At 36.8% G+C, this 25,710-nt stretch overlaps 1 protein-coding gene across 1 annotated transcript; it reads left to right on the top strand.

Annotated features, from left to right (window-relative positions):
- Positions 1-6,153: 6,153 nt before the first annotated feature.
- On the top strand, positions 6,154-21,707 carry LOC100060824 (flavin-containing monooxygenase 5-like). The gene is given in 11 exon segments (XM_070267582.1): positions 6,154-6,288; positions 8,892-9,080; positions 9,734-9,896; positions 12,883-13,025; positions 14,074-14,273; positions 15,726-15,734; positions 17,884-18,167; positions 18,170-18,223; positions 19,344-19,416; positions 20,519-20,778; positions 21,688-21,707. Coding segments are annotated over 11 exon segments (1,530 nt in total).
- Positions 21,708-25,710: the final 4,003 nt, after the last annotated feature.

The raw sequence follows: 25,710 nt of genomic DNA, 5'->3' as shown, positions 1-25,710 counted from the left end.
GACTCAGGAAAGACATAAATAAAGAGTTGGGCAAAACATATGAACAAATGTAAACAAAATTAATTTCAAAAGAATATATAAAGTAGAATACATGCAAAAATATAAAAGATTCATTGGTCATCTTCTATTAATAAAGAACTTGATCCATGGTGGAGATGTATCAGTCAAAATTGTGTACTGAATAACAGAATTAAGATGTGTGAAGCAAAATCTGACTGAAATTAAAAACAAGTATTGAGATAAATAAATATTAGTAAAAACTCCAAAAAATGTCTTTTTTAATAGATAATAGAGGAAAATTAAAAAAGGACAGTAAAGATAATAAATATAAACCAAATTCAATGCCTAGAAATACTACCTTCTTTTCCAGAACTCATGATGCATGTAATATAAAATTGATAATATGTTATGCTTCAAAGAAAGTATCAATAAATATTAGTAAATTGAAATCATTTAGGCAATATTTTTTTGAAAACTACATAAGTCCAATTAGAAATTAAGAGCAAAAATACAAGAAAATAAAATGAAACAAAATTTGGAAAAGTGACCTGGCAAATAATTCAAATTAGAGGAGAGAAATCTGAACTGTAATTACAGGGCATTTAGAAAATAATGAGCATAGGAACACTACATCTTAAAAACCTAGGTTGGGACATGGCTAAAATAGTAATTAAAGGAACATTTATAACCACAAAGAAGAATAAAGGATAATAAAAAAATAATATAAATAAAAACTCAAGAAGTTAGAAAAGAAGAAATTGAACCCAAGGAAAGCATAAGAAAAGAAAGAGAAATAATAGCAGAAACTAATGCATTAATAAATCAAAAATTGTAGAGGGGTAAATCTAAGAGCCAATTCTTTAGGGAGTGTAAAGTAGAACAAACAAGGCTCTAGCTCTAGCTGAGTGTGGTTGTATTCTCAAACTGATTGTTATCTATCTACTGCAAGACAAGGAGTTTGTGCAAAAATGTAAATTGACTAAGTCACTATACGCATATTGCTGTTCACTAACTTTTTGCTGTGTTGCCATCCTCTCTTGAAGCAGTGTATTGATTTACAGCCTTGTGCAAACTCCTTACCTCTTTGAAGGATGATTAGATTAGCTCTGCTATTAGTCCGAAGTAAAATTGTGAATGCATAATATGCAAAATTAATAAAGAACATAGGGACAGTTACAAATCAACAGAGACCAAAAAGTTATAAGATTATATGTAATACTAGGTTAAAACTTTGAAACTCACAAATAATCTTCAAGGAAAATAAGAATTAATTAAATTCATATATGAAAAAGTATAAAACCTATAAAATGAAGGATTTAAAAAATAAAAATTATCTCCAAGAAAATAACCAGACTCAGATGGTTGCCCAAGAAAATTGGTGTTAGCCTTCAATATACAGATAATTACTATACTATATAAACTGCCTAAAGTGTAAAGTAACTATTGAAACGTCTATACGACCCTAATAACAAAGATAGCATAACCTTGACAAAGACAGCACACAAAAGTAAGCAATAAACCAACCTAAGTTAGAATTTTAAATGCAAAAACTCTTAAAGAAGTTCTAAGAAATAGAATCCAACACTTTTAAACGCTAGTATATCACAACCAAGTAAGATTTAATATAGAAATGCAAATATGGTGCAAATGGGAAATCTGTTAATACAATCCATCACAGCAATAGATGAAATGAGAAAAATGTATGATTATCTTAACAGATTCCAGGAATCTATTCAATAAAATCAATACTATTTCCTGATTAAACACACACATACACACAGAGCTATGTAGGAGGAGAACATTTCCTTAACGTGATGTAGCACATGTTCCTTTGACAAAGAGCCAACATCATACTCAAGGGTAAAACACACAAAAGAACATGTTCAGTCACCATTTCTGTTTGAAATTGTTCTGGAAGTTCTAGATAACTCGGGAAATGAGAAGAAAAATACAGGAATACTTATCATTTTCATTCGTTGATTCTTTGGACTGATATGAGACTATGAAATGTTTAGAACAAATGAGAGTTTAGCAATGGTTGAAATTCTGAATCTATAAACTACTAAAAATATAACATATATATATAGTTTTCTATACTATATGTAAGTAAATAAAATATATATAACTATTAACTAATATGCCAGTAATAAATAAGTTAAAACATATAATGAAAAAGTTATAGTAATAAGAAATGTAACTAGAAATCAACAATAAAAATGATGGCCCACGTGAAGAAAACTTTACTACAGGATGCAAAAAAAAGACATGAATAAATGGGGAAATTCCATGTTATAAAGACGTCAATTATCCTATAATTAACTGATAAATTGAATAAAATTTTATTTCTTGGAACTTTGCAAACTTAATCCAAGTTTCATCTAGAAAAATAAACTTGATGGGAAAGTCAAGAAAATCTTGAAAAAAAGAGTAATGATTAAAGGCTGCACAGGAAAAATCTCAAAAATCCTTTAAAGCAACAATGATTAAATCGTGTGGTTTTGATATCTGAATGGAAAGAAGCATTAGAGGAGCAGGAAATAGAGATCCACAACAAGAACAAAGCTATAAAGACGGAGGAGTTTCTAAAGACGGCATTGCTGACATGGTAGCGAAATGATGACTTGTTCAAGGAAATTGGCAGAGGCATCGAGTGAATTACTGAAAAAAAAAAGGATCAAGTTGAAGGTTTACTTCATACCATATGTCAAAATCGAACTCTGGAAATATCAAGGAGTTAAATAAAAACAGAAAACCATAAGAAAAATAACTAATATAGATGAATAATTTCATAATCTGGAGACATGGAAGACCATGAGTCTAACACAACAGCCAGTAACTATAAAGGAAAAAATGTATTTCACTTGATAAAAATGGAAGAAAAATCTATGTAATTTTTAAAAGCTAATGACAAAATGAGTAAATATTTGAAAAGGGTGTAAAAGAAAAAATTGTTTCTATTCATAATATTAAAAGATTTCTTTAAACAAAAAGAATAGAAAAATGTAGAAATATTCTTCAAATTCACCAAAGAAGAAATACAAATGGACCAAAAATATATGAACAAAGTTTAGACTCGCTGATATTCACAGAATTGCAGATTCCATTAAGAAAATGGAATATTTATGTAATTAACAAGGAGAAGGAAAAGGGTGTCTTCAAACATGTTTAATTACGATCAGACTGCTTTAATCTTTACAGGAGACGATGTAAGGGAAATCTGAAAAATTGTTCCTCAAATGCCTTTGACTCAGCCCTTGCCATTGGAGGAATTTACCATTAAGAAATAGTCAGAAATACACAAAATGTTTAATATGAGGATGTTTTTGGTCAATCACTCCCAATCTCTGTTCTAGCTTTGGTGATAACGCTCTATCAATGGAAATGTATTTAGATTCATCATCTATCATCCCAGGAGACAAAACCCTTCCCCATGTTTTCCAAATTTCACTATAGATCAATTCTTGAGCTTTTGCTGTCTTAATGGAATTCCTTCCAGGCTTCTTTGTACCTTTGACATAATTAGACCTTGTGAGAACAACATAATTACCATGTTTAGAAAAATTTGATGACAGGACAGTTTCTTTACCTGAACCCAAATTTTAAAAGTCAGATGGAAAAAAGAGAGACGAAGGGAGGGGTTTTTGCAAATTAGCCATCACATAAAACTCACCTTGATGGACTACCTCAGTGCTGGAAAGAGCAAAGAAAACCGGTAGTTTCCTTAGGCGGCGAAGATCCTGAAGCCGAACCTCGGCACCTGGAGACATTAAGAGTAAATCTGCTTTTATTTTTCTTCTTGCTACAGGTTTGTTTCATGACCTTTGTTTCCTTGAAGATGCTGGGGCTTAATGCGATTTTTAAAATTTTATCTTATGCCACATAACTGCATGATAAGAAAAATATCCTTAGGTTCCATATACGCAATCAAAAGATAAAGGCTAACTAGTTAATATGGAATATTCACAAGGGAAGGAAAAATAGACCAAGAATTTATTAAAAGAGCAACTCATTACCATTTCCAGTGGAGCAGAAGACAGGTTGGGGACAGTGTTGGCTGTATATGTGGAGAGGGATTTGGCCCACTGGGGTTTTATTGGGGTTTCTTTCCGGTGAGGGGATAAATGGACAGAGGAGATTGGGAACTAGAGTTTAAGGGGAGCTGCTGGAGGAGGGAGGGGATATAAATGATTGAGGACCCCTATAACACACTGAACACAGATTGTATGTGCTAATAGCTTCTTATTTCAACAGTCAAGGAATTCAAATACTCTGAAGAAAAGTATTTGACTAGATATTTTTGATATTTGAAAGGTGATTTTTCAAACATACACATATATACCTAATGGAAACATAATAAGCTTGGGATTTAGAAACGAACACTGAGTATTTGGATCTGCTTTTCAAATTAATAAACGCAATATTCTTTATGCATGTATTTCTGATTTCATTTTCCTGGATAATATAGACTCATTCTGCTATTCTGTAGTCCAGGGCCGTGGCTGACATTAAAATCCTGTTAAATTCTTGGAACATCTATTTGTTACCTGGTGTTATCAGGAGGATTATTTAGGTACTCGCTGTGGTCATTGGGTAAACTCATTGCTTATAGCCTTTGCATGCATTTTCAAGTGGTAGCGACACATCAGCGGTACAGGGTTATGTTAGTAAGCCTTAAATTTAAAAAGCTTACTAAGGAACTCTCTATCAAAAAATAGTCTCATAGTTTAATAGCTGCTCTAATCCACCATAAGATAAAGTTGTTAAAATGCAGTACAGAATTCCATTCAATATCTCCCTCAATTCAGAGCAGAGAGCAAAGATACGGGGAGGAAATCACCAGTTGGTTAACTAAGGAGACATCTCTTAAGAAATTCTGTTACCTTGTGGTTCAGCTGAGTGGTAGAGGAGAAAACATTACCTTGTAGAGTGAGGAGAGAAGTTGCGTCCTCAGAGGCACTTGTAGGTAAGTAGCATTTCTGAATATCTGTTAATGTTGCTTAGTCCACATATTTTCTTTGCACCATCCTTTGAAAAAGTGCACTGCCTGATCTGATCTCTGATACTGATACTTGCTCTGATAGTGGTGCCTAATGCTTCCTCTCCAACTGCAGTATATCTTTTGCACCCTTTGGGCACCCACTCACAAAGCTTCTCTCATTTATCTTCAAAAACAGCCAGTGTGAACCTGCCTCAGGCAATCTTGGAATTCTCTTTCAGATATTCACATGGCTTGATCCCTCACTTCCTGCTTAAATGTCATCAGTGAGCCCTTCCCTGACCATTTTATAGAAAATAATACCCTCCCTCCTTTATTCATTATAGACCCTACCCTGCTTCATTTTTCTCCATAGTATGTATTATCATCTGGCTTACTACATGTTTACTTATTTGTTTAGTCTCTACCTCATTAGAACGTTTTTGAGGAACTGTCTGATCTGTTCATGGCTCTATCAGCCCCACTAAGGTGGTGTTTGGCACATAGTAGGTACCCAGTAAATATTTATTGAATGGATGAATAGCGGGATATTAATCTCTGACATGAAGGCAGTTGGACTGTTTTTCTAAAGACCACTTAAATTTACACAGCTCACACTTTGCCCCAAGGAGAGTGATACTTACGTGATGAAATGCTCACTTGGGGTTTTCTTTTTTCCCCTACTTCAGACCCTATCATGGGGAAAAAGTCGAAATTCTTTGGCCTAAATAAAGTAAACTGTGGAAAAGTACCCAACCTGAGTGTTCCAACAAGCAGATAGCAGTAGTGGGAGGAATTAAATATCAGTTTGGACAAAATCTGTGTATGAAGAGATTTTTCAGAATATATGTATGTGTGTGTGTGTGTGTGTGTGTGTGTGTAAATGTATCAGGTAGACGGAAGCCATCCAAAAATGTAAAAGTGAAGTCATGTGACTAGGGACATTTTAGAAGTCAAATCTTTTTTTAAATATACTTTATACTGGAAAATGAGAAAGCCTTTGTGAGGTACTATTTTCTGTCCCTCGGAGGGCCTTTGAATGACATAACCGCTTTAAGTAGGATTTTCGTTAAATGCATTAACTAGCAATTTTAGAAAAAAACCCTTGCAGTATAGGAAAAATTACTTGACAATAAAAATCTGATTTTACGCTAATGCTTTTCTTGATGCAAGACTCAATGCCGGGAAAAAGAGTCGCAGTGATTGGTGCTGGCGTCAGCGGGTTAGGCGCCATTAAGATATGTCTGGAAGAGGGCCTGGAGCCTACCTGTTTTGAGAGAAGCAATGACATTGGAGGACTGTGGAGATACGAGGTAACTATGAATAGATTTAATGCTTCTATACTTGCGCTGACATTTTTTCCATATCTGGGAAATAGGAATGAAAGGATTACAGCACTAATTTATCCTTCAGTTACCAGCATAATAGTTGTAATTTTATTAGTACATACACCTGTGCATTAAATCTCCGTCTTTCCTTGCCCCGGAAGGATGACGTTGCATTAGTTCTTCTTCCTTTCAGAGTCTAGCCCCTTGGAGGAGAAACGTGTGCTTGCTCTCCCCTCGCGTCGCCGCCATTGTTACATGATGGGCAACTCAGCACTTTCCAAAAATTGCTGTCCCTGTTGTTACTGATCAAAGCTGTCAAATCAAATGGACTTCCTGTCCAGAATTTTCTTGCTTTCTCAAGGGGATCTAATAATGTTAAAAGCCAACTCCTTTTTAAAACACTGGTCCCTACCTTCTGAGATTTCATTATCTTTTCTTTCTCAATATTTTTCCACTTGGCTTTTAAGTGTGGCTGATTGTGGCTCTATTCTCAGTCTTCTGGTCTTTCACCTTTTTGCAAGTTCCTTAGGATGCTTCGTTATCCCCCCTTGGCTTCAGCTACCACATATGTGCTGATACAAGACCCCTATACTTTTATCTTCAGCCCAGTAGTATACATGTATTAGTGAGGGCAACTAACACTAACTGTCCCACCGACAAACCCTAAAATCTCGAGAGCTTAGCACAATAATAGTTTTGTGCTGCATCGTAGTAATATGTGATTAAGTGGCCCTTCTCCAACTTATAGTTATACCCTTGGACCGTAGGGCCTCCAAGATTGCCACGGAAGGGAAAAGAAGGAAAAAGAAAGCATACCAACCCTTAAGTGAGTTCATCTAGCCTAGAGGTGGTGGTGCTGCCTGCTTTTGCTAATCTCTGAGATGTCTCACCAAACCTCATTGGTTTTCAGGGCTTTCATTACCTGTGTGACCAGTTCCCTGCATTACATTCCCTACTTCAAGTATTGAGAGTAGTTTCCATGTTTCTGGTTGGACCCTGACAGATACAGACACATCTCCAGGAAAGCTTCTCCAGCCTTGCAGCCTGATGTCCACAGCACCCTTTGCTCACATCCACTATTATTCCTATCACACTGCATGAGAGTGTTGATTTCCTGTGTAGGGTTTGTAAGGCATTTTGTGTGCATTATTTGGTCTCCACAGCAACACTGTGAGATAGGCAAGCATTTATTTACAGGTAAAGAAATAGATTTTGAAAATGATTTGATATCAAATTCCTTGTCCAAGCCATGCAATGATTTATCTCAAGGACCAAATCAAAATTCCAAAAAATACCACATCAAATCACTGATTTCACTAGTGATGCCCATATTTTAAGCTTTTACTTATTAAAAATGCTGATTATATTTGCAGAGATTATCCTTATTAAGAGGGGTATTTTTGTATATGAGTGTTTCATCACGATGGGCTTTATTAATAAACAGTGTTGTTCATTTTGAAGAAGAAAGCGCATACTTTGATCTGTTCTTAAAGTTGATATAGTTTAGCGGGAATTAAATTTCTTATTTCCTGGCTTCCAGTTTAGAGGTACATGCATTACTGTAGCTTCGTAATACCATTCATAGTACATGCATTACTGATCCTATATTTCACCAATATTGCACATAAGATGCAGAAAAAAAATAAACCCCTTCAGATTGTGTTTTATGTGTACATATATGAAAACGATTATATTTTAGGATTGCAATAAATTCTTCTAGGAGAAAATAACATATTTTCAGTGATGGTGTGTTTTTTCCTTAGCGTTAAATTACTTTGGTATCTAGACTTCATTTTGAAAAAAATCAAGAATGTCTGCTAATGCACATAACAGATATTGTATGTTGTATGGGCTGCCGTTATAACCTGAAAAGTGAGGATAATAATGTGCTTCACAGGATTGAATTAGGTAATGTATGTGAAAAACACTTTAGAAAATATAACAGTAAATGCTGAAGTACTATATACCTATCTGTATTGTATAAATAAGTAGATAACATAGAAATATAGAGAGAGATACTGAAAGATTGAGAGACTAAGACGGAAGGATATACATCAAAACATTTAAAGTGATCATCATGAGTGATATATTCTCTGTAACTTTCTGTAAAATTGTAATAAACATGCTGCTTTTATAATTAGAAAAAAAAGCCAATAAAAAGAAGGGAATAAAGAAAGTCTAATGTAATCATGCTCTTTCTTCTTTTCAGTCACTCACTATAAGAGCTCGGACTTCTCAGATACCCTCTGCCCGGGACTCTCTGGTCACCCCACAATCCAGGACTCTGACCCCATCAAGCTCTGTGGGCCAAGAAGCAGCCCCAACTTCCCCTGCTCATTTTCACTCTCTGGTGATCTACGTACGTTTTTCTTTTCATGTCCTTTCCGTCTTCTTTTCACGTTCTTGTGTTTGTTCCCCAGCAAAATTACCTGCTCTTTTCAATTATTTACCACAAGCTAACAGAAAAGTGACTTTAGTTTCTTTGAAAGAATTTATCCCAGGAGCCTCATAATTTGGCAAATAAAGTACTTATTTTTTAACTGTTAGTCTTGTATTCTAAAAGGACAGTGGGTGTCCTTTTTTGGTAGGAGAAGGTTGAAGCTGGTAGGCCAAGTATCTATAAATCTGTTACCAGCAACGCTTTGAAGGAGATGACAGCCTTCAGTGATTATCCCTTCCCTGATCACTTTCCCAACTACTTGCATAATTCCAAAGTCATGGAGTACATCAGGATGTACGTCAAACACTTTCACCTGAAGAAGCACATCCAGTTTCTGGTAAGTGGGACACAGAACACTCAGCACGTGTGGAACCCTCTGGGTAGAGTAAAGAGCCAGGCCAAGGCAAAGCGCAGTAAGCCATATTCAGTCCTGGAGGTTAGCTTTGCGTACATCTCCAGTGAAGTCAGCAAGAGCTCCTCTCCTCACTTCTTTCAGGAAAAAAGTATAGTGGATTGGCTGAAATGCCAAACTGTGCACCTGGTGTTGGTTCACCACTAGCTACACTCAGGACCACAGCCGGGAACAAACCAGGCTACATCTCTGCTATAAAAGGCCTGGTGGGCTGGTGGTGTAGTGGTTGAGTTCTCACACTCAGCTTTGGTGGCCCTGGGTTTGAGGGTTCCTATCCTGGGCGAGGACCTAAGCACCACTGGTCAGGCCATGCTATGGCAGTGTCCCACATACAAAATAGAGGAAGATTGCCACAGATGTTAGCTCAGTGGCAATCTTCCTCAGGCAAAAAGAGGAAGACTGGTAACAGATCTTCCTCACCGAAAAAAAAAAAAGGCCTAGTAGGGAAACCAGTTATAAAGGAACTCTTTCACAAAACCTGAGAGGAGAGTAGCTGTAACCAAACTTATTCTTTGAGTTCTTGGACAGGAGGGCAACTGTGCAGAGTGGTCACAAGTCTGTGTTTGTCTCTTTCACAGTCAAAGGTGTGCAGTGTGAGGAAGCACTCCGACTTCTCTTCCACAGGACAGTGGGATGTTGTGGTTGAGGTTGAAGGGAAGCAGAAATCCTTTGTCTTTGATGGGGTTATGGTGTGTACTGGCCTTTATACCAATCCCTTCTTGCCACTCCAGAACTTTCCAGGTATGTCATACTGAATGCTAAGGCACAGGTGTTGGGTTTTATCATTGTTGCAGTTATTACTTTTCAAGAAAGTTTATAACTCTGAAAGTCACCTTATTTTCTAAATAAATATTATTTTTTCTGATTATAAAGTAACGCATGCACTTTCAAGTTTCATTCAAATAATACAAAAAGTTATAAAATTGAAAATTAAAGTTACTAATACGCTATTACCACCAGTTCTGGGCTGTTTCAAGACAAAAGTGCTACATTTACCACAACTGGAAGGCAAAGTGTGGGAATCGTTTTGTGTCAGTAATAGTTTGGAGTAAATAGTAAGATCAAAGCTACAGAAAATTAAATATTAAGATTTAACTTTGTGCCTGAATGTGTATGTATTGCATGATGAATATAAATATCTATGTGCTAGTGTCACTAAGCATCTTAGAGGAGACCACAATGCTATTATTTACTATTTGGAAACTTAAGCACCCTGCATATAAGGAACTGTGCAGGAATAATTTACCTGCACAAGATCTCCCTGTTTATCTCTAGAAGCGGGATGTATACTCAGTCTTCTCAAAGAGGGTTGAACCTGAGATTCCTTCGAGGTTCTCAGGAGTTTCTAGTCTGCTCCCACTTTCACTGCTATGAGTGTCTGTTTCCTGGTATACGAGAAGATAGAGGAGATTAAAATTGGTCAAGAGAGGTCTATTAGTTAATCAGTTAGTTAGTTCATTAGAGATTTAAGTATTCCTGTATTCATTCATTCAACATTCATTCAAGAAATACCTATTGAGCACCAACTGTGTGCCAGAGACTCAGCAGAGAACAAAACAGATGAAATTTCTGTCTTCAAGGAGTGTGCATGGCAGTAATCGGAGACAGACACAAATGGGATAAATATGTGGGAGGCAATAACTGTGAAGAGAAACATTTATCAGGGAAGGGGGAAGTATTTTAGGGATGGGGGCTGTGCTGCAAGATTAGATAGGGTGGCCATGTAAGGCTTCAGTGAGAAAGGGACATTTGAACAAATACTCAAAGGAGTTGAGGAAGTGATGCAGATATCTGGGGAAAGCACAATGCAGAAGGAAGAGTAAGTGCAAAGCCCTCAGGTGGAAGTGTGCCTGACAGGTCCAATGTGGGAGGAGTAGAAGAAAGAGTAGGAAGGAGATGATGTCAGAGAATGATTGGTGGGTCAGATAAAGAAGAGCCTTAAAGGCCCTTGTTTGGACTCTGGTTTTAACTTTGAGTGAAGTGGGAGCTGTTGGGAGGTTTTGAGCAGAGGAGTGGCATGCTCCAATCACTTTGGCTGCTATGTTGACAATAGTTGTGGAAGGAGGTGATAAAGGTGAAAGCAGGGAGACCAGGGGCAGGCTCTTGCACTAATTCAGGTGAGAAATCATGGTGGTTTGGACCAGGATGGTGGCAGTAGTGACATAAAGAAGTACTTGGATCCTGAGTATAGTTTGAACATAGAGATGCCACAATTTTCTGATGGACCAGATACGAGATGTGATAGAAAGAGAGGCATCAAGGATAACTCTAATCTTGTCAAACTGAGCATGGAAGTTGCCATTTCCCGAAATGGGGAAGGCTGTGGGAAGAAGAGCTGATTCTGCCCGTACGAGGGAGAAAGATTGAGGAGGCCACAACGTGACAAGGTTGTGATGTTCACTGGAAATGGGAGAGGATGGGATGGGATTGAAGACATTCAAAGAAGAGCATTAAAATTATTTTTCAAGTACTTATTATGTTATAGGAATATTTTAAAGGGTGCTTATACCATTCCTATGAGATAGGTGAAACGATTTCCATTTTACACATTACAAATGCTGCTAATAGAGAAAGAGCTGAGATTCATGCCTAGGTTTGTTTGACCTCAAAGTCTTCTCTCATATTGACCCACAGAGCAAAGGGTTCATTCTGGAAGAGAGGAGAAATGTTTTCTCCTGGGGAAAGGAGACAGAGGAAGGATGGATGAAAATACTTCTGGTGTTGAAGAGCTCACATAAGGTCTTTGTTGTTTCATAAAATGAGAAGAAAAGCTGTTTTCAGGGAGTGAGAGAGATTGCAGTGGGGCCAAGGAGGGGGGAAATAATTGAAAAAGCTGCAGTCAGAAATTTGATAGACAATAGAATTGGGCCAAATTGGTGTTTGGGAACTATTAGATTCATGCCAGGAGTTCTCTAGATGAATGTCAAAGAACTGCTTCCAGTGGAAAGCTGAAGTTTTGGAGTGGATTCTGTATGGAAAATGCAACAGGGCAAGGAATGAACCACAATCAGCACTGAGTAAGGCTGTTGAGTGTCACAGGAGGAACAAATGAAGCCGTTTATGTGCAGGCCCTCATGTTGTTTAAAAGATGAAATGCTGTGAAATCAACCAACTTTTGTGGCTTTGCCACAAGAGGTTTCTGTTTAAGTCAGAGCAAATTTTTAGGCAAAATAAGTTCTTCCATCATCTCGACTTCAGATCCTGTGGGTGATGTTGGAGCATTGGTCCCCAGTAGAAGAGCAGAGTGGATGGTGCAAAGCAGGAAGGATGTACTAGGCCTAGGAAGAGATGGAAACAACGTAGACAGAGAGGCAGCTTGGGCTGGGAAAGGAAGACAGCGAATCAGGTCCACAGCAGTAGTTGTAAATAGCAAGGATGACAGATGAGGAAGATATGTTACTTAAACAGGAGCCAAGCTCCTCTTTGAAGGCTTTGCAGGGTGTAGCTAAGTAAAAAGGAGGCAGAAATGAGATATCTGAGATTCTTAGAAACCTGGGAATTTGAGCATAGAATTTATGGTCTAGAACCAGACTGTAGAAGGATTCATTTTGTCTCATGATGTTGGACAGGCAGAGTCCACAGACCAGCAATAGCAGACCAGCAAATGAGAGGTTTAAATAGGATTTAAAATAGGCCTTTGAGTTCAGTAACAAGCTTTAGAATACACCAGCAGTTAAAAAAAATAAAATAATGGCCAACACTTGAGCAATTCTGTTCTTGCCCACAGGAATCAAGAGGTTCAAAGGTCAGTATATGCACAGCGGGGAATACAAGACTCCAGAGGAATTTAGGGGCAAGAAAATCATTGTGGTCGGCATTGGAAATTCTGGAATTGATTTGGCCATCGAACTCAGTCATGTAGTTGCACAGGTTTGGTTTCTAAAATTCCCTTTCCTGAGATGCAAACTGCCTACTGCCCCCTGAGATGTGAGCATTGCATGGAATGTGTGTAGTGTGTACCCACACACTGGTTCAATCCTGATTGTTATTTACCTCTTTACACCTTTTTCTCGGTAGACATCTCAGCAATTCATTCCCCCCAAAATTGAGCATGGAATAAAAATAAATATTTCAAATTTTAGTGACTGCCATATTGTTTATTTTTACCAGAGTGCGGAGGTTTCATCAGCTCAGCCAAGAATTAAAAAAATGAACATGTCAGAAAACCTTTTTTTAAATCCCTTTATTTTAAGTTGACACGACACTTGGTGCCATCTCCCAACTCTGATTCCTTCTATACTTAGATTTCTAGGGATGCAGATTAACTAAGCATTCTAGATACAATAATAATGTAATTAGCAGATAAATAGAATCTTATGTGTCAATTTGATGATCTCTAGTCTTCATGCATCACTGTTTTTTGTGGGTTTTTTCCCTGCTTTTTCTTCCCAAATCCCCCCGGTACATAGTTGTATACTCTAGTTGTGGGTCCTTCTAGTTGTGGCATGTGGGATGCCACCTCAGCATGGCCTGATGAGCGGTGCCATGTCCACGCCCAGGATCCGAACCAGTGAAACCCTGGGCTGCTGAAGCGGAGCATACGAACTTAACCACTCGGCCACAGGGCCGGCCCCAATCACTGTGTTTTTCCAGAATTTGAAATTTAAGAGAGTGCAGGCATCAAACGCTGTGTTGGAGAAGGCTCAAAAGAGATAGTGGGTGAAATCCAGAAGAAGCCTTGGGGAGATCTCCGGAGCTGTAAGCAACAAGTCAGGTGTGCGAGTGTGTGTGAGATCTGTTGGTCTACCTGTCTTTGACAATGGAGGAACTCTTCATGCTAAAAAGGCGAGAGAGTTCTTATCCATTTCTCCTCATAAGTCAAATGAGAGATATCGGAAGAACTGAGAAAAGGATCCTATGAAAGGACACTGCTATATTGTGAGGAATCTATTTTTCATTTATTTGCATTCTCTCCTAGGTGTTTCTCAGCACAAGGCAGGTTGCATGGATTTGGAACCAGGTCTGGGATAATGGGATGCCTATGGACACTGTTCTCTTCACTCGTTTTAACAGTGTCGTCAACAGATTTTACCCTACATTCTTAATCAACAAATGGGCAGTGGATAAATTAAACCTTCAATTTAACCATGACATTTATGGTTTGCTACCTCAACACAGGTATGTTCTAGGATTTTTAAAACATAATTTTGCCTCTGCCTTTTGGAGTCAGCAGGTCAGACTTGGAACATAGGGGTAGTTTATAGTTCATGTTTTACCACCTTGAAAATAGACTTCAACTATCTTAGGAGAACGTTAATCATCATTTCCTTTCTCACGTTTCTTTTGACCGTTCTACTTACTTACTTAGAGGAAAGAAATAAAGTTTCAGGAGATGGTGGCAGCTTCATCTGTCTCCATCCTTCATGTTTTCAGGCTACTAGTCACCTCTTCTCTGGACTCAGAGACCTTCAGATGATGGACAAGCAGTAGATGGTATATTATGTCATAAAAGTCAACTATTTTTCCAGGCTAAAAGAATGACTCAGGAATCCAGTAAGATTCCAGCAGTAAGATGGGAGACTTGAGGGACAGAGGAGTCCTTGGAGATGCAACACATGCTTTCTTTGCCTTGACCACAACTCTGGCACCAGATAGCTGTAGTTTGAATCCTGGCTTCATCACTTACCAGCTGTGTGATGTTGTCAGATTTACTTAACTGTTTGTGCCTCACTTTCCTGATATATAAAATGAGGATAACATTAACACCAACTCAGAGGACTATTCTGAGCATTCAAGAGGAAAATATATGTACAACTGATACTAGTATCCAGCACATAGTCAATGCTCAATGATTTTGTGGTATTTTATTATATTATTAATTTTCTGACCATATTAAAATTATACTCATGGGATTTTAATTTTTGAAGGTGACTGAGTGATAACATAAAGAGGCCAATGCCATTGAAAGAAGACTTTATTACTTACATTTTCTGAGAGGAGACACGCTGGGCCATGTAGGGCCACATAGGAACACCAGGTTTGGTCAGACAGGAGAGAAGCAAGGGAAAAAGCTGAGGCCAGAGCCTTTAGTTTCCATGGGAAAGGGAAGGCAGGGCAGGTAAACAGTTTAGAATTGGCTAGTTTAAATACTTTTGGCTGCTTTGGCCTAGAGCAGTGGCCTCTAGTTGCCTGGTTCCTGGCCCTGGGATGATTTAGGACAGGGGAAATATTAGCTTGGTGTATGAGAGTTAGATAAAGAGTTGGTTGGGGCTATGGACTTGGAATTTCTTGGTTTGCTCCCAGCAGAGCCCTTTGCCATCTCTAAGAACTGGCTAGCCCTGAGAGGGTCAGCCTCTCCCTGGCCAGCAAGCTTTTCAAGATGAGAAAACATCATAAAATACAGAAAATAAAAAAAACATGATTATATGTTGGCATTTGGTTTCTAGCTTGAATGACTGAAAAGAGAGTGTACTATCCTACAAAGGTAAGGAATTTAGAAGGAAAGCAACTTTGGAAGGTATGGGGAGGCTGGTTGCTGATTTAAGGTTTAGAAATCTGTGTTTGGGATACTTGTGAGGTAGGGGGTTAGACTTAGAGTCATCAGCCCTGGGAGGTTTATCAGAGACTCAGTGCTGGAGGGTGTGATTGCCAGAATTGGGAAGAGGGAGACCGGTGAAGTTTGAACAGGTACTTCTGGTATTCTCACTTGTACTCACACACACGTCTCCATGCACACACTCTTCTCCCCATGTTGGCTTAAGAAACAATGATCTAGGGGGAAAAGACAGAAGGTCTAGATCAGAAGCTAAGGACTCCCAAATGTTAAAGGAGAAGGTGCAGAAGAGTAGCCATTAAAAACACTGAGCAGGAAAGTATTCATGGAGAAGTAGGAGCATTTGTATTAAGGACAGGGAAATAAGAAGGAAAACATTTTGAGGAAGGAATGGTCAACAGTGTTGAGAGTAGTAAGTCAACAAATATTATCTGAGCCCTTCTGTGTGTTCCTTATTACCCTCAATAAATACATAGTGGAACCACAAAAATCTGAGGAAGACAATGAAAATAATGAAGGGAGACAAGGTCTGCCACATGAAGACATAGTCGAAACCTGCAGATATAATGGGTATGAGAAAAGGGTGAATGTGGATTCACTGAATATTTGAATACAAACTATTAGGAAATACCCGTGAAGCAGAAAAGAGTAAAATGTGAGACGAATATAAGCATATACATTATATGATTAGTACAAACATGGTGTTGATAGAATAAAACTTTGCTTAAAATGTTAGGAAAGATAAAGAAAACTATTTTCCCTTTAGTTGAATCCATATTCATTCAAGTATAAAGAATATAAATATATGTCAGTTAAAATATTTTATTAAAATCATGGATGATAAATTTATTTTGTCCTTGTTGGTAAAGAAAAGGTATTTTAGTTATATGTGTATATATATATATTTAGTTATGTGTGTGTGTATATATATATATATATATATATATATATATATATATATATACAGAACACTGGACCTGCCATCACCAGTCCAGTTTTAACCAAAGTCTAGTGTTTACCTGCCATATGACTTTGGGGTAGTTATGTATTTTCTCTTTCGTGTTTTATGTTGATAAAATGCAATGTCTTTTTGCCTTTCTGTTGTGAAGTATAAATGGAGAAACATGTAAAATTGACTATCTTTACAGCCTAGATACATTTAATATATTTTTGAGTACCTAGTATGGTCAAGAGGGTTCTGGGTACTAGGAGTAGAATGATGACAATGCCAGATAGAGTCCTAGCTCTTGCTGGTCCTCCTTTCTAGTAGGGGAGAAACCAACAAGTCTATATGTAGTGCAATGATGTGGAGTAATACGTGCTGTGAAGAAACATTAAGGATGGTTGGGGAGAGAAATATTTTTATAGATGGAGTGGTTATGGAATGCTTGTATGATGAGAGACATTTGAATCGAGATCTGAAGGAAGTGAGGAGGCAAGTTTTGAGAGAATATCTGAGATATCTGAAAGAATAACACTTTAGGCAGAAGAAACACCAAGTTCAAAGGCAGGAATGAGCATGATTTATTCAAAGAGCAAGGAGTCCAGTGTAGCTAGAGTCCTAGGGGAGGGGAATAGTGGTCAGAAATATGTTCAGAGAGGTAGGCAGGGGACAGATCATATGGATTTTAGGATTAGGGCATGGTGATAATCTTGGATTTTATTTTGGGGGAAATAGAAACCTGTTGGGGGAATAATTTTACACTTTAAAAAGATCATTCAGGCTGGAGAGTATAGAAGAAATTGCAGGGAGTCCAGCGTGGAAGCAGGGACTATTAACAGTGTTAAAATTACATAACATTGATAAAATTTATAAAAGTGATAGACAGGTTCTCAAAATAAAATGGAAATCAGAATACGATCTGATTTTCCTCTTCCAATGTGAACACTTTGCCAACTGCTTTAAAAAATCTCTCCTCAAAAAATTGTTTTAAAGAAGTTAGATGTCAATATATTACTTGTATAAACTTATATATCACCTTTCAAAATGTTCTCTTTGCATATAGTAAGCATTAAATAAATATTGTTGGCTTTCTGATCAATACAGTGTTTATTCAGTAAATAATTCAGAAAAAGCATTGAGCAAAAGAAATCTTTTGTAAAACAAAAATATAGGTCTTTCATTTTTTTGGCTAAACTAAAAGATATTTTAAGTATTTTCTCAGTTCAACTCCTTTCCAAAATAACTTACATTCATTTTTCTGAATTTCAAATTTTATTCTTCGGATATCTGAGCCATCACTCTTCTTTCGCTGATGATCTACCCAATCACATAATTTCTGGAAGAGTTCTGATAAAACCAAATATTGGAGAGTTCACAGAGACATTGGCCATCTTTGAAGATGGCACAGAAGAAGACCTTGATGTTGTTATCTTTGCCACAGGATATACTTTCTATTTTCCCTTTTTGGGAAACGATTCAACAGTTCTAGACAGTCAGTGCTCCATGTTTAAATTTGTCTTCCCTCCTCAGCAAGAGAAACCAACACTAGCTTTCATTGGCATCCTCCAACCAGTGGGACCACCATTCCCACATCAGAACTCCAGAGCCAATGGGCTATTCGTGTATTCAAGGGTATGTGCTGACCTTAAACATATTTATAAAAGATGGCCATCCAGATAGTGTGATTTCAGATGCATTGCAAAGGTCTTCTGCTGTAAAATATATCTGAAGTTAACCTTTACAGTGTCTGAAATTCTGCAACTTGAGATTTGTTACTTCAGTATTTGATATCTATTTAATCTTTAGGATTCTTGTATGAAAATGAAGGTTGAAAAACTACTGCCTTAAGCTATCATCAAATGACAATTTATTGGCAAGTAATTCTTTAGAGCGCTTCAGGGAGGTATGTAGTACAGGAAGTGAGGGCAGTAGAAGAAAGATCTCAACCTAAAGAATAGATGGAAAATAACAGTTATCTTTCTTCCCAGTGTTGCTAGGATCATTCTGGAATGAATGAAGGTTAGCTATTGTCATCATAATTCTTTATTATTATTCTCTACTATATCATCACTTCTAAGGTTGAGAGTAAATTGATGAAGGCAGCTTCAAAACATACCTTTATGAAACGAGGCCAATCACATTGTAATAATTCTGATCACTTGTGTGCTTCTCCTTTAAAAAGTTTCCCATGTTTTCCTGGAACATGGCTGTGTTTCTCAAAATGTAGGATTTCACCCATCAAAGAAATGAAGGAGAATTGTAGGGAGGTGCCTTCCATGAGTTATAATGGAAAGTTAAGAATAAATCTCTGTTCAACAAAAGCAATCAGGAGACAATGAATCACCATTAGTAGCTACAATATATATTTGCAAACTAAGTCATCACATAAATGAACAAGTTTAACTTTTTGCTTAAAGGAAAGCCAGAGAGAATACTCTGGTAATGGGACTACACACGTACTATTTTGTGTTTTGTCAGTTAAATGTGACTGCCTTCAGTCCATCCCTCTTTGTGGGCTTTGAGGGCTGCTAGCCAACACATGAACTCATTAAAGGACACGTAAGGCACACGCACCCGATAAAACAAAGAGTGGAGGGCATTCCAGAGCGACTCCTGGATCCATTTCCCCGACTCCTGTGCTACCTCACCCATGATGTTTTCTAGCAAACTGACCCTCGGGGTATCCATTTCTTCCTGAAACCACATCTTCTCCATAAGAAAGCCATGTTCAAATTTGGAATTTCTTTTCTAGGACTGAACAAATTACCTTCGATGAGTGTCATGATGGCGAACATAAGGAAGAAGAGAAGAAAAATTGAAAAAGAGTAAGAAACTTGCTTTCTGGTGAAAGTCAATTGAAAGTGGTTAGGTGGAGTTGTTTGCCTATCAAGTATTCTTCATATTTTTCTTATCATAGAGTTTGAGTCTATTTGCCTAGATGAGATCTCAAATGATCACTTTTTCATTTCTCTTAACCAAGCATAATATCATATCTGGAATGTGTATGGGATGGAATGGGTACAGAATTGCCCAACATGGAAACCTCGGAGTTTTGTTTAAAGTTCATGGAACACTAGACACAGCAGACAATTATAAATTTATGTCACATCAAAGCCTGAGAGATGTAAACCATGTGAAAATGTAAAATGAAATAAAGAACTGTTTCACTCTTTTAAGGAGTTGGAAAGATAAATCAATGTGAGAAATGAGTTGGCAAATCATAATAGAATCCTATTAAAATTCTAACCTGAGGGTAGAAACTTGTAGGTTGTGCCAAATCTTCTTAATGAAAAATTATTCTCAACCGTTGTCATTGGGAATGCAATTTACTTCTATCCAACAAACATCAGCTGAGGATCTACAAGGTAAATGTCATAGCATGTTCTCTAGATCTAAAGGCTTCATCCTCAGAATAGTCAGTTATCCAGTAAGTTTGGTTTAAGAATGTGGGCCAGGAATTTCATGTCAGTAATACGTAAAATCAAATTAGCGTCACACATACCTAAATAACTGGCCTCTGAAATTCATATATCATATTCCTCACCACTGATTTACCAAAATGAGATTACGTCTTGAATGAGAATCAAGTGCAGGGCCAAAGTACAAGATTTAGGAAAAGAATGTCATTAATAACACAAAAATCTTCTGAAGCCCACCAATTACTATCTGAGACAGTTGGAGGGATTTAAAGGGAAAAAAGTCTGCTGAATAAATATATTGTTAGAAACCAGTGAGACCGTGATCACTGAAAACAAGAAAACTCATTTTCTCTCTCACTTTTTTGGCAAAATCATCAGTAACTATTAATTCTTTTCACCACAGATTATCCCCTTATACAAGGTCCACCATGTTTTAGAGGAAATTGTGCTCGGAGGGATGGAAGTTGTTATCTGACTTGTTTCTGACTTTTTTCCCTTCTGATTTCAGAATGCTGAATAATCCTCGTAACATATTCAGAGTGCAGTAGGTGGATTACAAGGATGAAATTGCCTCTGAAGCAGGAGTGAAGCCCAATCTGTTCTCACTCTTCCTGAGGGATCCAAAACTGTTTAAGGAAGTTTTCTTTGGGCCATGCACACCTTACCAGTATCGCCTGCAGGGGCCAGGGAAGTGGGCTGGGGCCCAGGGAGCCATCTTGACCCAGAAAAAGTGTATCATCAAGCCCCTGAGGACCCGCATCCTCATCCGTAACCAGCCTCTATACTCTGTGCTATTTTGGCTTAAAATTGTCTGTTCAGCTCTTCTCCTCTTTGTTCTCACTTTAGTCATTATTAAAGGATAATCTTCCTATGATGATTATTATATTGTAGGCTAACAGTGATGCACACCGATTAAGAGACTGGGCATGTGAAAGTGTTTATTCCTCAGTTCAGATCAGGCTAATGCAGTGAATTATCTAATAATTCCAAAGTTTCTGATGCATGGGAATTTTGGCAAAACTGGAGATTTCTTAAACAGAGATTTCAAATGAAGTGGTTTGAATGAAACTTTGCTTTGGAAGTACGTATTTAATTTCTATAATATGACAAATATTCTTCAGTTACACCAACGTCTCCTAGGCCTCCGTTTATACTAAACACACAGTTTGTCAGCTAATTGCAATTGGAAAATTTTTTGTTTTGCGTGTAAAGCACAGGCAGGAAAAATTCTCTCTTCAAATGATCTAGAAAAGTAAATGATAAACAGATGTCACCAGCAGAATCCCTTTCTGTTAGGGTCACATTCTATAGGATCATGGATAGTGAGGTAACAGGTTATTTCAGGTATTATTGAGGGTATTTTTAGGGTTTGGAGGGTGCCATCGAGAGAAAAAGAGGGAGTAATAGAAGTCAGGAAATATACGTAATCTTGTGTTCTCTTAAAACTATCAAAAATACAGGGAATAAATTCTATAGTAAACAAACAAAATTCTATAGAAACACTGAGGATAAGAAGAAGAAGAAATGAGGAGAAAGGTAGCAAATATTTGCAACATTTACAGAGACTTTTACAATTAATCAGAGGGGAAAAAACTTTAGGCTCTTATTCAGTCACTCATATCACAAGCTATGTCTGAACTTAGTCTTGATGTTCTGCATAACTGTTTTTCCCCCCAGTTTCATCGACGTATGATTGAAAATAAAAATTGCATATACTTCATGTGTGCAATGTGATATTTTGATATACATAGACATGATGAAATGGTTACCACAATCAAGCTAATTAGCATACTCATCACCTCACGTAGCTACCCTTTCTTTTGTGGTGAGAATACTAAGATCTACTCTCTTAGCAAATTTCAAGTCTACAATATAGTGTTATTAACTGTAGTCACCATGCTGTGCATTGTCTCACTTATTCATCTTATAAATGAATGCTCCATTTACCCAACATCTCTCCATTTCCCCCAAGCGCCAGCCCCTGGTAAGCACTCTTCTACTCTCGAAGAGTTCAACTTTTCAAAATTCCACATACGAGTGAGATCATGCAGTATTTGTCTTTCTGTGTCTTATTTCACTTAGTATAATGTTCTCCAGGCTCATCCATTATGTGGTAAATAGTAGGACTTCCTTCTTTTTTAAGGCTGAATAATATTCTATTTTATACATACCACATTTTCTTTATTCCTTTATCCATCATTGTTCACTTAGTTTGCTTCCATATCTTAGCTTTGTGATTAACATTGCATGAACATGGGAGGGCAGATATCTCTTTGAGATCCTTTTTTCATTTCCTTTGGATATATACTCAGAAGTGGGATTGCTGGTTCATATGGTAATCCTATTTTTAATTTTTTGAGGAATCCTCATACTATTTCTCATTTACCAATTTGCATTCCCACCAACAGTGTACAAGGGCTCCTTTTCTTCACATCCTTACCAATACTTGTTATCGCTTGACTTTTTTTTATTGCCATCTTAACTTGTGTGAGGTAATATTTCATTTTACGTTTGCATTTTCCTGATGATTAGTGATATTGAGCACCTCTTCAGTACCTGTTGGCCATCTGTGTCTTCTTTGGAAAAATATCACTTTAAGCCCTTTGCCCGCGTTTAAATTGGGTTATTTGGTTTCTTTTTTCTACTGAGGTGTATGAGTTCCTTATATATTTTGAACATTAACCACTATTGGATATTTGGCTTGGAAATAATTTTTCCTATTCTGTAGATTGCCTTTTTGTTTTGTTGCTGATTTCCTTAGCTGCACAGAAAACTTTTAGTTTGATGTAGTCCCACTTGTTCATTATTGCTTTTGTTGCCTTTGCTGTTTGTATCATATGAAAAAATAATTTCCAATACCCATGTCAAGGAGCTTTTTCGCTTTGTTTTCATCTAGGACTTTTATGGTTTCAGGTCTTACACTTAAATCTTTAATCCATTTTGACTTGATTTTTGCATATAGTACAGAATAAGGGTCCAATTTCATCCTTTGGCATGTGGATATCCAATTTTCCCAGAACCATTTATTGAAAAGACTATTGTTTCTCCAGTGTGTATTCTTGACATCTTTGTCAAAGATTAGTTGACTGTATACACTTGGGTTTATATCTTGGCTCTATATTCTGTTCCATTGGTATATGTGTTTCTTTTTATGCCAGTACCATACTATTTTGATTACAAAAGCTTTGTAATATATTTTGAAATCACAAAGCATGATGCCTCTAGTTTTGTTCTTCTAGCTCAAGATTGCTTTAGCTATGCAGGGTCTTTTGTGATTCCATACAAATTTTAGCTTGCTTTTTCTCTGAAAAATGCCATCAGGATTTTGATAGAGATTACATTGAATCTGCAGATTGCTTTGGGTAGTATGGATATTTTGACAATATTAATTAATTCAATCCACGAACACAGGATATCTTTCCATTTATTTGTATTTTCAATGTCTTTCATCAGTGTTTTGTAGTTTTCAGTGTACAGATCTTCCATCTCCTTGGCTAAATTTATTCCTCAGTATTTTACTCTTTTTGATGCTATTGTAAATGGAATTGTTTCTTAATTTCTCTTCAGATAGTTTGTTGTTAGTGTATAGAAATGGAACTGATTTTTGTGTGTTGCTTTTGTATCCTGAAACCTTACTGAATTTATTTATTAGCTCTAACAGTTTTTGGTGGAATGTTTAGAGTTTGCTACATATCATCTGTTAACAGAGACAATTTTACTTCTTCCGTTCTGATTTGGATGCCTACTATTTCTTTCATTTTCTTTTTCTTTCTTTCTTTTTTTTTTTTGCCTAATTGCTCTGGCTAGGACTTCCAGTACTTTGTTGAATAGAAGTGTCTGGTGTGAGCATGCTTGCCTTTTTCCTGATCTTAGAGGAAATGCTTTCAGCTTTTCACCATTAAGTTTGATGTTAACTATGGGCTTGTCATATATGGGCTTCATTATGTTGAGGTATGTTCCCTCTATACCAAGTTTGTTGAGAATTTTTATTATGAAAGGATGTTGCATTTTGTCAAATGCTTTTTCTGCATCTATTGAGATGATCACGATTTTTATCTTTCATTCTGTTAATGTGGTATATTACATTGACTGATTTGTGTATATTGAACCTTGCATCCCAGAGATAAATCTCATTTTATCGTGGTATATGATCCTTTTAATATGCTGTTGAATTCAGTTTGCTAGAATTTCGTTGAGGAATGTTGCATCTGTGTTCATCATGGAGATAGGCCTTTAATTTTCTTTTCTTGTAGTGTCCTCGTCTGGTTTTGGTATCCGGTTAATGCTGACTCTGTAAAATGAGTTTGGAAGTGTTCCATCCTCTTCATGTTTTTTGGAAGAGTTTGAGAAAGATTGGTATTAATTCTTTTTTAACTGTTTGATACAATTCATCAGTGAAGTCATTTAGTCTGGGTTTTTCTTTGTTGGGAAATTTTTTTATTACTGATTTAATCCTTTTACTCATTTTTGGTCTGTTCATATTTTCTATTTTTTCGTGATTTGGTCTTCTTGGTTGTATGTTTCTAGAAAATCATCCAGTTCTTCTGTTATCTAATCTGTAGGCATATAATTGTTATAGTAGTCTCTTATGATCCTTTGTATTTCTGTAATATCAGTTGTAATGTCTCCTCCTTCATTTCTGATTTTTTTAAAAAAAATTTTCCCCCTTTTCTCTTAGTCTACCTAAAGGTTTGTCAACTATGTTTCTCTTTCAAAAAACCACCTCAGTTTTGTCGATCTTTTCTATTGTCTTTCTTGTCTCTATTTCATTTATTTCTGCTCTGATCTTCATCATTTCCTTTTTTCTGCTGACTTTGGGCTTTGTTTGTTCTTCTTTTACTATTCTTTGAGATGTGAAGTTAGGTTGTTTAGTTGAGACCTTTCTTTTTTCATAATGTAGGCATTTATCTCTTTAAACCTCTCTCTCTGTACTGCTTTGCTGCATTCCATAAGTTTTAGTATGTTGTGTTTTCATTTTCATTTGTCTCAAGATTTTTTTTTTATTTTCCTTTTGATCTGTTGGTAGTTCAGGAGCATTTTGTTTAATTTCTACATATTTGTGAATTTTTCAGCTTTCCTCCTGTTATTGATTTTTAGTTTTATACCATGTGTTCAGAAAAGATATTTGATATGGTTTCAATCTTCTTAATTTTCATAAGAATTCTTTGTGGCCTACCATTGCTATTCTGGGGAATATTCATTTGTGCTTGAGAAGAACGTGTGCTCTGCTGCTGTTAGATGGAATATTCTGTTTATGTCTTTTAGTCCATTTGGCCTAATGTGTAGTTCAAGTCAAATGTTTTGTTATTGATTTTTCTGTCTGGGTGATCTATCCATTGTTGAAAGTGGGGTACTGAAGCCCCCTACTATTATTATATTTTTGTCTATTTCTCCCTTTAGATCTGTTAGTATTTGCTTCATATATTTAGGTTCTGTGAAGTTAGACGCACATATATTTACAATTGTTAAATCCTCTTGATGAATTGACATTTTGTCATTACATAGTGAGCTTCTTTGTTTCTTTTGACAGATTTTGACTTAAAGTCTTCTTTGTCTGATATAAGTATAGCCACCCTTGCCTTCTTATGGTTATCATTTGCATGGGATATTTTTTTTTCATTCCTTCACTTTCAGCCTATGTGTGTCCTTAAAGCTGAAGTGAGTCTCTTGCAGGCAGCCTGTAGTGGGGCCATTTTTTTG

The sequence above is a fragment of the Equus caballus genome, chromosome 5, assembly GCF_041296265.1.
Source record: "Equus caballus isolate H_3958 breed thoroughbred chromosome 5, TB-T2T, whole genome shotgun sequence".
Taxonomy (NCBI): Eukaryota; Metazoa; Chordata; class Mammalia; order Perissodactyla; family Equidae; genus Equus; species Equus caballus.
The sequence above is the reverse complement of the archived record's forward strand: the minus strand, read 5'-3'. Positions and strand labels throughout refer to the sequence as shown.